Consider the following 15,445-nt stretch of genomic DNA (forward strand, 5'->3'; position numbering starts at 1 on the left):
TACCTTGAGAGATAGTGGACTGCAGCAGGTGCAATAGGGTTGGTGAGCTCCGCTGCCTCCGCATAGACCACATTCTTGAAACATTCAGATTGACTCACCTCAAAGTCTGAAAACCCGATACTGCTCATGGGATATCTACGAGATTGTGATGTCGGACAAGTTTTGTCGGAGAGACTTCAGTCGCTTTCCAGCAACCGGGGAGTATAACTACAATTAAACGGTGAGATACAACAATGCGAAGTGAGTCTGTGCATGAATACATGATAAATTAGAGGTCCAAACATATCTCTAGGGAATAAATAGCGTTGAGGTTTGGTTATGATTGGGAGGGCACATTTCTAGACTTCTCCTTCAATGTCGATGATTGGTCTTCATTCCCTATTCCGTATGCTGGGGTACCGTTATTGCGCGTATATTTGGATATATCGACCTGCATAGGATTCTGCTGGAAAGTGCTTAGTTCCGTCTCATTGGTCGAGGGAGTGCAATTTTGTCTGTTGATTGCAATGCGTATAAGGACCATGTAGAAGGCAATCGATATGATCGACGAGATCTAGTTGTTTAAAATCAGCTCGTCTTTTCGGATACGAGGAGTTTGGGGCGGAATCACCATGTCCAGCACAGGTTGCTCTCCATTGTTCGAGAGCACGAAAAGTATTAGTGTGATGACAAGGACCACAGTATACAAAATAGCGGCGTCCACAAGCACGCGCACTATTGGCATCATACTATTGCCATTTGCTCCGCGAGCTGTAGAAACATTCCGTTCAACCATCCAGATGCGATATGCGAGTAATCCTGGACACATTCAGGGTCTCGACATCGCACTCACGGAAACGTGCTTACCTGAACTCAATCCATTTGTTGCCATAGTCGAGGCGAAGAACGCCGTAACCCACTTTGCAGGCCCGCCAAGTACGTTGGAGAAGAAGTCTCCGGAGTAATTTGCGACTTGCAAATAGCTGTAGACCACACCAGAACCAGTCACTTTGATCCAACGTCAGAGAGCACGACTTCGTGAGCATGACTGCAAACTAACCTGCGACGCTGCACCACAGCAGGCTTGGTAGGATAATGATCCAGACTGATTGCCACACAACATAACAGCGATAAATCTTTTACGAAACATAAGCCAAGCAGGTTTGAACCTGGCAGATATAAATATGAACCCACCACTACCCCATCAGCCAGTAGAGTTTGCAAGAGGTAAAACGCATGCATAATTGCAAGCGATTTCTGGGTAGGGTCTGCCAAGTATGCCACTGGCCCGCCTGGGTATGTGTCGCGATACTTCACTAGCCCATCTTCCATACGAACGATGTTCGCGACGATGTGCTTGCAGAAAGTTAGTTGACGGCACCAGATATAAGAAACAAGAAGCGCTAACCCCAGTACTCAGTATCAATAGCAGGATGGCCACCGCGAGCATTGGACGATTGATGTCCTGCATGCGCTGCTTGTATGTCAAAGACCAGATGGTACCCATGAACATGAGGATTGAGAAGCCTGGAGATGTGCTCCTAGCTCGTTGACCATAGGACGAACAAACACATTTTCAATGCTCACCGTATGCAATGCCTTCCAGTATCACTGCCAGTAAACAAGCGGCATCCAATGGCATTTCTACTGAACCCATGGCGAAAATAATGACTTAAGCTGTCTAAAGCCTAGCAGATGTGCGAAGGCGTGGGCATCCGAGTCTTCCTGAAGTTTTGTGTACGTCGTTATATAGAATCCATCATCACTCAGGCTGATATGGTGTGTGTTGATGAATCTCTTGGTGATATCGCTGTACCATGATGCCATCAATCACAGACAGGGCGATGAATGTAGGAGCGACTGACTTCTACTAATAGACTTGCTGTGCGATATGTATAAATCTGATTTCGAACTTTATCCCGGTATTCATTTGATGTTCCGGGGGATAGGTTTACGTCTGGGCAATGTCGTGTTACACCACCAGCACTGGAACGAGCTGTTAATCCCTCTACTTTCCGCGACTCTGCAGAACACCAACATCAGTATCGTGCGTATACACAGATCCACACCCGACCTATATCACCCTGCACCCCTCCCTCCCCATAGAATGTCCACCAAAGAACGTCCACCAGAAACCAAACACCAAACCCTGGAAACAGCGAAACACACACAGAAAGAAACCCACCTCCAAAGCCCAAAACAGGCAAGCCGCACTCTTCCACCACGAAATATGGTGCAAAATCCTGTCTGCGGCTGAGCTTGTGCAGCGCGTGCGCAGTAGGCGAAGGCTTCTGGAGGTTGCGGACGGGCGAGGGCGAGACGGCCTGCGCCGGACAGGATGAAGACGCGCCTGTTTTGGTGTTGGTGGAGGAGGCGGGTGAAGCGTATGCGTCATTCGCGTGCCTGTTCAGATCCCGCTCCGGCGCTCTCACAGCCTTCCAAGCCTTCAAACGTAAACGCAAAAAGAACGACGTGGGAGATGAAACAACGTGAACTGAGTCTGTGCATGAATACATGATAAATTAGAGGTCCAAACAGATCTCTAGGGAATAAATAGCGTTCAGGTTTAGTTATGATTGAAAGGACCCATTTCTAGACTCTGCCTTCAATGTTGATGGCTGCTCTTCATTCCTTATTCCGTACGCCGAGGTACTGTCATTGCACGTATATTTGGATATATGGACCTGCATAGGATACCGCCGGAAATTGCTTCGTTCCGTCTCATTGGTCGAGGGTGTGTGATTTTGTCTGTTGATTGCGATGCGAATAAGGACCATGTAGAAGGCAATCGATATAATCGACGTGATCTAATTGTTAAAAATTCAGTTTTTCTTTCGGATATCAGGAGTTTGGGGCGGAATCACCATGTCCACTGCGGATGCCATTCCATTGTTCGAGAGCAGGAAACATATTAGTGAGATGACGAGAATTACAGTGTACAAAACAGCGGCATCTACGAGCACGCGCACTATTGGCATCAAAGTGCCCTTCGTAGCCCGAGCTCCAGAGACATTCCTTTCAATCATCCAGATGCGATATGCGAGTAATCCTGGACACGTTCAGGGCCTCTACGCCGCGCTCACGGAAACGTGCTTACCTGAACTCAATCCATTCGTTGCCATAGTCGAGGCGAAGTATGCCGTAACCCATTGTGTAGGTCCGCCAAGCAAGTTGGCGTAGAAGTCCATGGAGTTACCTGTGGCTTGCAAATAGCTGTAAATCACACCAGCACCAGTCACTTCGATCCAACGTCAGAGAGCACAACTTCGTGAACATGACTGCAAACTTACCTGCGACGCTGCACCACAGCATGCTTGGTAGGATAATGATCCAGACTGATCGCCACACAACATAACAGCGATAGATCTTTTGCGAGAAAACTTCCATAAACCAAGAAGGTTCGAAGCCAGCAGATAAGAATATGAACCCACCACTACCCCATCGGCCAGTAGAGTTTGTAAGACGTAAAACACATGCATGATCGCAAGCATTTTCTGGGCAGGGTCTGCGAAGTATGCCACTGGCCCGCCTGGGTATGTGTCGCGATACTTCACTAGCCCATCTTCCATACGAATGATGTTCGCGACCATGTGCTTGCAGAAAGTTAGCAGATGACAACAGATGTACGAAGCAAGAAGCGCTAACCCCGGTACTCAGTATCAACAGCAGGATGGCCACCGCGAGCATTGGGCGATCGATGTCCTGCGTGCGCTGCTTGTAGGTCAAAGACCAGATGGTACCCACGAACATGAGGATTGAGAAGCCTGGAGAGGTGTCCCTGGGTTGGTGGGCATATGACGAATAAACACATTTCGATGCTCACCGTATACAATGCCTTCCAACGCCATTGCAAGTAAACAAGCGGCGTCCAACGGCATCCCTGTTGAAACCATGGCGAAAATAATGACTGAAGCTGTCTACAGCCTAGCAGGTGGGCGAAGGTGTGGGCATCTTCCTGGAGTTTTGTGTATGTTAGTTATAATAGAATTCATCCTCCCTGAGAGTGGAGCGTGTTGACCTCTTGGTGATATCTCACTGTATCATGTGCCATCCATCAATGAATGCATCACGGACAGGGCGATGAAGGTAGGCACGGCTGACTTCCTTCTACTGAATTAGCACTAATAGACTTGGTGTTGTAGCTGCACATTGATGATGGGAGAGTTCTAAAACTTTTTGCCCGTTCCATGAGTTCTCACGAGTCGTGTTACTACAGTATGTCTTATTTACTTCCACCCCTTACACTGTTACAATATACAGCCCTAACAGGGCACCGCGTCTTAACAGTTTACTTTGTTTGTTGCGGTATATAAATATAGAAGTTCTCTCTCTCTCTCTTATTTTCTTCCACTATCTTAGACTTTGTCTGTTCCAAGCACTCGTGTCCGAGATTAATGATGAGTGTTCCGAAGTTTCAGCTCACAGGTTCACGCGCCATCCATCGTATGTCTAGGGTTGCCTGTTCTTTACAAGTATGGGCCGACATTCTATGGAAACGAACGCGAGAATGTTACCCCGCAGGTCTTCTTGACGCGCTCAGCGCTCATCACGCGGCTCCAAATAACCCTACGAGCCATATCATGCGAGATTTTTACTTCTTCCTCCCACAGCCAGTGATCTAGTACGCCGACTAGGCAGGAATAACGTCCAGTGATCTGGGGCTCAACCGTGTACGGTGTGGCAATGCTTCTGTAACCCGCGTCTACGCAGAGCTTGATGGGGGTGTTCAATCATGACACCGACGCTGACATGACTGGGGCTGCGCCACGACGTGTGTACAGTTCAATGACGGCCTCCGTCTTCTCTTTCGAGCGCTCGATACTCTAAATATCTTTGCGGTGCACTCGAACGGTTTAATCAAACTTTGACATGTAAGCGCGGGCCCCTGGCTCCGGTGTCCAAGATGCAATGGTGGGCCGTGCTGCCTTGATTCTTGAACCGTATTATTCTAAACATACTTCGGCAAAATTGACGTGATGAGGGTTCCGTCCCCACACCCACATCGGCCCACTATTGATACATATATATCATGATGATATGACGAAGGAACGTTACTAATCATGGTCTCTCTAGAATCATTTACAAGGAGAACGGTCAAGGTGCCCAGCCTTGTTCGCATACAAGTCAGGCTTGATGTTTGGTACTACCGACCTGCAGGGAATGGTCCGCACCCTGTAGTTATCGCGGGTCCTGGGTATGCTTCAAAACAAAACATCATTCTGACTCGTCAAAACTGACGTTTTCATTTATACAGCCTCACAGCGACCAAAGATGCAGGCCTTGCAGCATTCGGGGAGCGTTGGGCTCGAGATGCAGGATGGGCCTCCCTTATCTTTGATTATCGTGGTTTCGGCGATTCTGAAGGAGAACCGCGCAACGTTGTTGATTTCGAATCACAATTACAAGATTATCAAAGCGTTATGTCCTGGGCTCGCTCTCGTCCACAAGACTTTCTTGCGGATAGAATTGTCGTGATGGGATCTGCAGCGAGTGGACTTCAGGTGGCAGAATTAGTGGTTAACGACGGCGCACTAGCGGGCGGTATGGCGCATTGCCCCATTTTGGATGGTATTATCATTTTTGTACTACCAATGCCTCCATTGAACCGCATAAATTCCAGCAAAAGCAACCCTAACAAGCACCTCCACGAACCTCAGGCTCTTGTTTTGGGCGGGCGTTGATTGCGCCAGAAAAGGACTCGGCCTCAGTCCGATTTTTGTTCGTGCTGTCGGAAATCCAGGAGAGTTCGCACTCTTGAGCTCCCCTTCAAGCTTACCAGGTATTCAATTCCTGGGCACAATGTCAAATAGCTAATCTCTGGAACATAGGGTTTACCTCAATGTTTGCGCAAGGCTCCACCCCTTTCTCTGGTGCTCCGAACCTCATTGCACCCCGTTTTGTAATCGATGCACTCGGAGTTCGTCCTGGATTGCGCCTGAAAGATGCCCGTTGTCCAATGTTGATTGTCATGGCCGAAGAAGACGATCTGATTCCGGCCTCGATAACGCGTAAGATGGTGGACGACGCTGACGGACGTGAGTGATTTATGTTTATCATCACCCGAGGGTATTTTGGTAATGCCAAATTCCAGGTGTACAACTTGTTGTTGTCCCTTGTGGTCATTTTGAGATCATGAAGGGAGGAAAGGTATGTGATCTGATATATAGCCTCTGCAAATGTTTCTGAAGCTGGGATAAGGGCTTCGAGGCGAACATTACAGCTCAAGTGAAGTTCTTGCAGGGACTTCTTGCGGGGGCTAATTAACCTTCACGTAGCATCTGATTCTTGACCTTGAATTTGTGGGTCGCGAACAGGACGGTAGAAGTGATGCTGGCTATTTAATCCTGTTCAATCATCGTTGTTATTTAAAAGCAATCCGATGGCCTTTGACCGTTACGATGGGTTGTAGTACAATACCTATTTTGCGTAAATTAAGTACTATTTTGTTCGTTGCTTGTCGGAAATATAACTCGAATGTCACGAAATGACGTTTCATGCTGGCCGGAAGGTTAATTGCATTACAGAATCACTGCTCGAGATCTATAAAACTGACGGGCCGGGATCAAATCTATTCAAGGATGTGAAGAACTTGGCGATTGAAAAGACGGGTTGATCTAACCAGGCCTCATAATAGACTGGTAACTAGTCTGACTATGCGTCAATTTGAGATGGTGAGATTTTTTTTGACGTAGTCAGACTGATCAGAGTGATTCGGTCGGCGAATCGAGGAGCTTGTGGGTTGCGGTCACGGACCTTGTGTTGCACTCGATCTCACAAAGACCCTCCATGGCAACTTAAAGGGATGATTTTTTTCGGATGTGTTGGGCACCGACGAGCGAGCAAGCAACTTCGTGCCAGTTTACAACCTTTTACAACCCCTTGCTGAAAAGGCACTCGTCAAGTCCGCCGTGAGATTTTCAATCGCATCTCGAGCAGCGAGCGATAAAAGGTCGTAGATACACCGCGATTCCTCGATTGTGCGCAACTATATTTGTCGGCAGTCGTATACTGCTACATACTAGCATGGGGACCGTAGACTTAACTACCTAAGTACGGGAGGGTGATAATTTCGAATCAGACAGTAATAAAGCCAACGCTGCGCCAGTATCCCATCCATTTAGCTACATCCTGAGCTCCCAGTGGGCTCGAGACCATTGATCGTAGTGTCGAAGATTCTTGCAATGCTTTAGCGCACGAGAGCTCTGGCTCTAAGAAATTCTCGGTGTTCGTAGTGTTCTTTCTCCGAGTGGTGTACCTGAAGAAGTCAAGTAACCTCAGCGCAGGGTTTTGCAAAGTTTTTGACGTTTGTGATGACGCCTGTTTCTCCAAAGAAGCGAGCCATTGAGCATAGGGGACCAATGGAACATTCATGATGCGAGCAGCTTCCTGCATCGGAATAGTCCATGAAACAGGACTTGGATGTGTGAAGTGATACACGCCAGGGGGTGAATCAAACATCTCAACCAACGATGCCGCCGCCACATCAACTGGAAGCCAATTTACAGTCTACACAAGTCACCGGTCAGTGATAGTCGGGTGATAATCAAGAAAACTCACATTAACACGGTTAGGCAAAACGCCAAGAGAGAGGCCTGATCCGATCATGGATGGTATCCATTCCGTTACTTTCCAGTACCCCTTGCGCCCTCCGGTTAGTTGCCCCAGGCGAATAATTGTTGGCTTCAGGCGCGTGGCATCAGCAGCCGCTGCCAAAACCTGCTCTGCAACCCATTTGCTTTCGATATACCCCGCACCAACAGATATACTGGGGTCATGTACAAGAGCCTCCTCCACAGGGCTCGACGATGTGAGGCCTGCCAAAACGTCAGTGATTTAGTGTATTTCAAATCATTCAAAGTGCTTTACCACTTAATACGCCGACTGTGCTTGTGAAAAGCAATTGAGGCGGAACTTGCCAGGGCGAGGAAATGGCGAAGTCCACCAAGTTCCGCAGACCGTGAATAGCGTGCTCAAATGCAGCGAGGGGAATCGCAAAGTCCACTGGCCAAGCTACAGGCTTGTCAGTATGAATGTAACATAACGTATGAATTTTCCTCACCAACGTGAACAATGTGGGTGACGTTTCGAGCCATCTAAAACAAGATGAACATCGCTAATTTGTACAAAAAAACCAATGCTCACTTCGTTGAATGTGTCAGTCGACAGCCCAAAGTGATCTTTGTCCAGAGTGCCTTCCAAATACACGACCTTGTCTGTGTCCAGTCCTGTCGGGTCGAGGGACTGTGCCTTGAAAATCTCTTGGTGACGTTCCATCATAGTCGGAGTTCCGGGCTTCGTACGATTGAGGAGAATTATGCGAGTGATTTGTGGTACACGGAGTAAGCATTCCAGAAGGTTTGCACCCACGACTCCTGTGGTACCAGTTACGAGAACAACACAGTCTCGTGAGTTGAGAGAGGAAGGCAACAGCGTCTTGGGGCTTTTGAATCCAGACGTGTACTTTGCGACCAAGGACCTCATCTCAGATACCTTGTGAAGCGCAGATGCGCTCCTCTGCTCCGCTTCAGTGACGGCGGACAGCTGCTGGTCCTCCAATCGCGCTTCTAGACTCCGAAGGGTCACGTTCGCAAGGAGCTGGGTTTGGCTGATGGAGAAGAAGCGGTTCAAGGCAAAGGATAGCCTTGCAGCAGATAATGAATCCAGACCGTAAACCGTTAAAGGAACGTCTGGATCCAAATCTTCGTGCGCAATGTCCAGGGTGGCACACAATATGTCGCTTATCGAAACACTGTCTTTTGCGGTTGACGCTCCGTCTTCCGCAATCGTCCGCTCGGGCAATAAGTGGTCATACATGGGAGCGTTCCCCAGGTTGGCACAGACAGCTTCCCAGTCGAAATCCGGAATATAAAACCAGAAAGGACCATCAGCAAGCTTTTGAATGCCTTCCTCGATGAATTGGAGGACCCCTAATGGAATATGATGTCAAGTTCCACAGTCTGGTCAGAGGGCAACTTACTTTGAGATGACATTCCCCAATCCGTCAAGTGTCTAAGCTTTGTTGCACCCAATGCGACGAACGAGTCTGTGACTGCAGGAGTTACAATAGAGAATGCGTTTGGCATGGTGCGCATTCTGCCATCCAATATAGTGTTTGCTCTGAGGAACGTGAGCAGTCAGTTACCGCACATAGCTCAAAAGACGTACGCAGCATAGTTAGTTTGACCTGCATTCCCAAATAGTGCCGACACTGAGGAGAATGAAATCAAGAAATCCAGCTTGTTTGTATCGGTTGTGTTGCATAACACCTCGAAGGCTCCAATCTTGGGATGGAATGGCGCATTGAATTTCTCAGCGGATAGCCCAGAAAAGAGACCATCCGCCAAAACCACGGAGAGTAGCATGCATCCCCCGAGCGGGTTCTGGAGTTGTTGCACCAACGATTTCATGTCAGGCTCGCAGAGGGCATCGATCGCCTCAATGCGCAAATTCAAATCAGGTACGCTCTCGAGATATGTGATGATGCGCAGAGACGCAGTATCTCCCCTGCGCTGAATTCCAGCGCGCCCAGTCCGCGAGGTCAGAACGATTTCCCGAGCCCCATTCTGATTGGCCGAATTAGCATGATCAAGGTGGAAAGGGACATAATACTGACCTTGTACATCCACTGGGCAATCTGAAGTCCGAGACTGCCGAGACCTCCCACCAGTAGATATGCCTTCTTGTCGCTGAAGAGGTGTTTCTTCACATGGACAGGATCGCCAGGCATGACAGTTACGAGCTCGCTTATGTTGCACATAGGAATCCTGAGTGCGTTGCCAACTACACTTGATCCAAGACGAATAGCATGGCCAATTAACCACGGGTCGCAGGCGAGCAGCGACTGCAAGCCTTTTGTAGGATGCTTCCATGCAAACGTCTTCCCGTTAGCCGTCAAGAGGCGTGATAAGAGGTGAAGTGTTGCCGTGTCTTTGTACTCAGAGACGATTATACTGAAATGGCCGTTGGGGAGGTGGCTAATTTCGGAGTCCGTTGCATGTTGCTTTAGAGTAGTGACGCGGAAGCCTTGGAGAACGTAGAGTTGAGCAATCAGCATGCTAGTCTGAGTATCTGCATGCGTCACGAGAATCTCTCCACGGAACCTTCCAGGGTTCTCAAAATACACAGAACCAACAGCAAGGACTGCTATAGCAGTGGCGAGGACAGGGGGTCCCATCGGTGCGTCAACATCCATGGCCACTGGGACATCCACCATGCTATCCAGTGGCGATACGATGGTGTTTCCAACAGGGGAAGTGGATATCCCCGTGACACTTTTGTGTGAGCTGCCCAAGGAGCCAACGAAAGACCATATCTGATCATCCGATCGGCTAACATTTCGCACATGCACGACAGCCGAATTAGAGTCCGAAGGAGGAGACGAGCATTGAACAACTGCAGACTTCTCGAGCCGCCATGGTTCTTGGAAGTTGAAAGGAGAAATCTTCTTCGGGCCCTCGCAAGGTGTTATTCTTGGGACATGGACCAATCCGGATGCGTCCACCGTAAGCTCGGTCTCCGTCTGGGGCGTCTTGGACATAACTTCAACTGCCCGTCTTATGCTTTCATCGTCCCACTCCAAGTCGAACACCACAGCCCAAATTGTCCACAAGAGATGTTCCTTCCGTAAGGATCGCGCGAATCCGGTAGCCCCGTCTCCGTCCGGACCAGCGAGTGCTGTAATATAGATGTCGCACGGAGTGGTGGCGTCCAGTGCAGAAAATATCGACTGAAGTTCTGTCTCTTTTCCATGCTCGTAAGCGATGATGTTGAGCGGAGGTGATGATGTGCTAGCATCCATTGAGCCATCTCTGGTTTGGTCCTCGGTCGGGTTACGACACGAAGACAGGTCAAGTGAGGTGGGCTCATGCACCAAGTCGAAGCGAGAAGTCGGCCCGTATAGAGAGGACTCTCCGTGGAGGGCAACTTCGAATGATTGCATGGTGCAGAGACGATTTCCGGCTTCATCCAGGAGGGTGACATCATATGTCAAAGATTCTTCATTGGCATGAGTCACTGATAAAACTGGTAAATAATAAGGAAACTCACGAGGTGTCCACTGGCGGAAGACAGCATGAGCATAAATAGACCGCGGGAACGGGGAAGTCAAAAGCGCTTCATGAACCGTCAGATTTTGCAGGCGAGAAGGAAGATAGTACAATGTTTCGTCTGAAAGATGGGTGAAAATCGGATGGACCAGAATATGAATTGCGGAGTCGAAGATGACGGGGTGGAGCTTGAACTTCTCCAGTCTATCATTTCAGTCGTATAAGAATCTCATCAAAAAAAACAATGAATTATCATACCCTGGAAGGTCCCCGACATCACCACGGATCTGCACTAAAGCTTCGTCACGCCCCCCGCTAGTACCCCGGTAGCAGTCCAATATCCTTCGGTAATCTGGCCCATATTGAGCGAAGTGGTAGAGCCCATCATAAAAGCCTGTGATAGTGCGGTGAGTAACATAGCCAGAGCAGCGATTCATGACGGACCTTCAATGCCAACTTGCGTGCAGCGTTCCTTTATCGCCTGAATGTCCACAGCTGGTAAGGCTGGAATTTGAGCATCAAGAGATAGGTAGCCCTCAGCATGCAAACGATCGTACTAGCCGTCGGTGAGTCATAGAACGAAGAACGAAACAGTTTCACGTACTTGGGGTGGTGCACCAGACGATTGCAATGGATTCACTAGAGCAGAGCGCACTGACCAACGAGGTCCTTCAGTGGAAACCTCAACTGGCACCGGTTGATCTCCAGATAAAGCTAGCATGAATGAGAAGCTGACATCCCACAATTGTCTTGCGCCAAATTCCAATGCCTGTAAAATACAGGATATGTTAATCACTCTCAGATTTCTCAATTAGGTGCTTACCATTTCAAGGTATCCTGCAGCAGGCATGATGGGCTCGCCTTGAATCACATGTTGAGCCAGGTAAGGGTGTGTCATGGAGTTGATACGAAGCTGAGAGTAGTTCAACGGGCCATTACGAGGCTGGCGAATTCTCTTGATGCCAGAAGAAATCGGGTACAAGAGGACCTTCTTGCGCGAAAAGGGGTAGGCGGGTAGTTTTGCGACATCTGCTGCGGTGCATCCATTGAGCACATTGAAGTCGATACAGCAATGTCCAGCGACCGCCAGCTTGCCCAAAGCATCAAGGAAAGAAACTACTTCTCCTTGATTGGGCCTGGGCCTGCGCAAGGGACAGACAACAGTCGCTGTCTCGCCGCCGAGGGCTACAAGATAACTAGCGAGAGCTGGGTGGGGTCCTATTTCTACAAAGCTCGGAACACCGATATCGCGAATCATACGCTGGATTGCTCCCGTGAATTGCACTGGGCCACGTGTACCAGACCAATAATATTCTGCACTGAATCGGTCAACTTTCAGCATACCGCATTCAGTGGAATACGTCGGGATTTGAGGCGGCTGTGAAGGATAGCGATCGAAGATGTCTGTTACCAACTGCATAAACTCGTCACGACAGGCGTCCATCAGGCTGGAATGCACAGGAATGGTAGTATTTAATCGCTTGGCCAAAAATCCTGCGGCTTTCGCGCGTTTAACTGCGAGGTCGACATCAGCAGATGATCCCGATAGAGTGACGGCGTCAGGAGTATTATAGCACGCAACATCCACATCGGCCTTGGCTTGTTCGGTGCGTATCTGAGATATGATGTCCTGGGCATGTTCAGGAGAGCATGCGACTGCCGCCATTGCGCCTTCGACAGGCGTCATAGCCCGTCCGCGCGCAATTGCAAGCTCCACGGCCATGGCTTTGGAACCTGCTCCCGATGCGTATAACAATGCAGTCTCTCCTGCAGAGTGGCCCACAATCGCAGTAGGCTTCACCCCAATACTCACGAGAGAGTCGAAAGTTGCGATTTGGAGCATGGTTAGAGCAGGAAGAGTTATTGCAATAGGCCAGACATCGCCAAGTGCTTTTGCAGAGCGAGATTCTTGAGTGAAAAGACCAGTGTGTGCGATGAGCGAAAACCCAGTTGAAAGCTTGTGTATTTCGTCCATTTCAAGTATGCTCTTCTGGAAGACAGCGCAGGAGCTGAAAAATTCTCTACCCACTGATGGAAAATCAGCATCAAGTTATGAAATGCTTGAGAGGTCTTACTTTCGAAGTGCTGGGGACCTTGTCCCGAAAATACAAATACGAGTGGGGCAGGAGTGCGGGGAGCGAGAACAGGCTCACTAAAACGAGGGGGAGCATTTGATGAAGTAACCGCATATGAATGCCAGGGCATAGACCTGGATCGACGTCCGTATGTCGCTGCTGCAGAAGATAATTTGTCACCATCTATGGCTCGTATAGTTTCGCCCACGGCTGCTGTTGAACGCGGAGAAAGGCCACCCGCTATCAAAAGGTGAGGAGCATGAATGGCATCCGACCGCCAAAACGGCACCACAGGATTGGTTGTAGGAGGACCCTCAACAACACAGTGACCATTGGCACCGCCGATTCCAGAGCTCGCCAACGAGATCAGCGAGCGTCCAGTAGTGGATTGACAGGGCAATGAGGTTGGCGATGAGGCGACGCGAAGATGGAAGTCATCCCAACGAATGGCCGGATTGGGGTTGGAGAGATTGACATTGGGGGGGATGATTCCTGATTCAAACATGGAACAAACCTTACACAGTGACGCAAGGAACGCCGTGATCTCAAGGTGACTAGGTGGAAGGAGAATGAGACCAAGTTGATCAAGGTGATTCGGACAACATACCCTATGTTTCCTTTCACGCTACCTATAAGGAGCTCCTTGTTATCGTTCTTCATGAAGTTCTCTCCAACCCAGTTGGCTTCCGTTGGATCGCCGATTGCAGTCCCTAGAGTGAATACGTTTAGCAGAAATAACGACTGAGTGCCAGGAACTTGCCTGTGGCATGAAGCTCGACGAAATCGACTTCATTTGGCTGACGGCCAGCTTGTTTGAAGGCTCTGAGCATTGCATCCCTTTGAGCATAGGCTACAGGGGAGTTTGCAGGAGCCAGTGAACCGGAGGAATTGATACCAGTGCCCAGAACCTGTGGAAAGTGAGAACGATAATATACATACGATCAGGAGATAGCGTACAGTAGCATAGATGTGGTCATTATCAAGGAGAGCCTTTTCAAGCGGTTTGAGGACCATAACAACAGCACCCTCTCCCCGAGAAAATCTGGAAATGATTCTCAGTCAATGAGTCGGATAGATTCAAAAGTCGCCTCACCCATTAGCAGAAGCGTCGAAAGGTTTGCATACACCGTCTGGTGCAAGAATTCCACCTTGACTGTATGCCAGCCAATCCACAAACCTAGAAAATCACGACATGGTCAACGTTCAATTTTAAGAGATGTAGCTAAAAGTAAATCTTGCCTGTGATTCAACTGACAGCCACCCACAAGCGCCGCTTCGCACTCTCCATTACGTATTGCCTGAATGGCGAGATGGAAGGCCGAAAGACTGGAGCTGCAAGCAGTATCTGTGGGGATGGAAGGTCCGCGTAGGTCCAGGTGGTATGATACACGGTTAGCAACCATTGAAGGGGAATACGCCAATGAACCACGAGCTTCGGTTTCATCCTGAGATGATAGGGGTTAGCCCAGCGAGACGTAAAATAAGTGTCACCAACCTCGCCGGCAATCATCCAAGCGTCATGGGCGACGCTTGCCATGTAAGCGCCAATATTTTTACCTCTATAATCGATTCCAGAGTCCAACAAGGCCAGGAACGCCAACTCGATGAGCTTTCGCGTTCCAATTGTCATATTCTTAGCGTCCTTGCTGCTGATTCCGAACTCGATATGATCGAATAAATCTAAATCTTTTAAGAATGCGCCTTGTGCGGCAGACACTTCACCGATATTGACTCCCTTGAGACTGGGGACCCCGTCAATAATTGAAGGGTGTCACGTTTAAAGTGAGACAGACGTACGCGTCTATGTTGAATCTATCGCTCGGGATTTTCTCGTAAGCTTGGTGCTCGTTCACGAGGAAGTCGAAGAACGACGCATAGTCAAGGTTGCTTGTCCCATGAGGACCGCTTGGGAGCTCTGCGGAGATGCCGACCTGCCAGTCGATGAATAAAACATGTTAGGCGGCACCAAATTGGTTGGCCACATGCTTACCAGTGCGACAGGGTAGTGTTCTTGTGCAAAAACCATGATACTGTTTCTTCGTATGAAGGTGATTTTTTAGCAAGGATAGAGTGGCCTTTTAAATGTACGCTCACCATGAAAGTTCACAGGATTTACCAGATGAATATGAATATCTGATTATTGCCATTGTATGTTTAGAGTTGAGAAACCACAAGCTAAGGACACAGGTCTGACAGATCTGATCGACTCTGATCAAATTCCGTATTAATGGACACGGTCACACCGCTACTTGGACCAGTGCCAGGCTGCTAGTAGCGTTATCATTACGGCCCCCGAGCTGGTACTAGCAGCAAGGACTTTTGCCTAGAAACACCTTGATGATCATA

The 15,445-nt window shown here is 48.9% G+C and overlaps 3 protein-coding genes across 3 annotated transcripts; 1 reads left to right on the forward strand and 2 right to left on the reverse strand.

Annotated features, from left to right (window-relative positions):
* Nucleotides 1-1,623: 1,623 nt before the first annotated feature.
* Nucleotides 1,624-4,141, reverse strand: DEU56DRAFT_971983 (uncharacterized protein; the record flags this gene model as incomplete). Its single annotated transcript, XM_041359472.1, has 10 exons — nt 3,803-4,141; nt 3,625-3,743; nt 3,411-3,572; nt 3,270-3,345; nt 3,077-3,217; nt 2,844-3,028; nt 2,754-2,786; nt 2,049-2,075; nt 1,841-1,857; nt 1,624-1,789 (listed from the first exon to the last, which is right to left on the reverse strand). The coding sequence occupies exons 1-10, from the start codon at nt 3,870-3,872 to the stop codon at nt 1,624-1,626; spliced, it is 996 nt and encodes a 331-aa protein (XP_041210120.1). The 5' UTR covers nt 3,873-4,141.
* Nucleotides 4,142-5,039: 898 nt separating this feature from the next.
* Nucleotides 5,040-6,459, forward strand: DEU56DRAFT_884787 (Alpha/Beta hydrolase protein; the record flags this gene model as incomplete). Its single annotated transcript, XM_041356170.1, has 6 exons — nt 5,040-5,173; nt 5,234-5,547; nt 5,600-5,758; nt 5,808-6,014; nt 6,071-6,126; nt 6,178-6,459. The coding sequence occupies 6 exons, from the start codon at nt 5,040-5,042 to the stop codon at nt 6,241-6,243; spliced, it is 936 nt and encodes a 311-aa protein (XP_041210121.1). The 3' UTR covers nt 6,244-6,459.
* Nucleotides 6,460-7,034: 575 nt separating this feature from the next.
* Nucleotides 7,035-15,125, reverse strand: DEU56DRAFT_979550 (uncharacterized protein; the record flags this gene model as incomplete). Its single annotated transcript, XM_041359749.1, has 22 exons — nt 7,035-7,485; nt 7,537-7,793; nt 7,846-7,989; nt 8,039-8,072; nt 8,122-8,906; nt 8,957-9,096; nt 9,145-9,542; nt 9,593-10,974; nt 11,026-11,228; nt 11,283-11,418; nt 11,469-11,580; nt 11,629-11,793; nt 11,848-13,052; nt 13,100-13,653; nt 13,707-13,809; nt 13,842-14,007; nt 14,057-14,141; nt 14,193-14,276; nt 14,381-14,544; nt 14,595-14,841; nt 14,897-15,030; nt 15,090-15,125. The coding sequence occupies 22 exons, from the start codon at nt 15,123-15,125 to the stop codon at nt 7,054-7,056; spliced, it is 6,966 nt and encodes a 2,321-aa protein (XP_041210122.1). The 3' UTR covers nt 7,035-7,053.
* Between the last annotated feature and the right edge of the window lie 320 nt (nt 15,126-15,445).

This window comes from Suillus clintonianus, assembly GCF_016758775.1.
Source record: "Suillus clintonianus strain FC179 chromosome Unknown DEU56scaffold_23, whole genome shotgun sequence".
Taxonomy (NCBI): domain Eukaryota; kingdom Fungi; phylum Basidiomycota; class Agaricomycetes; order Boletales; family Suillaceae; genus Suillus; species Suillus clintonianus.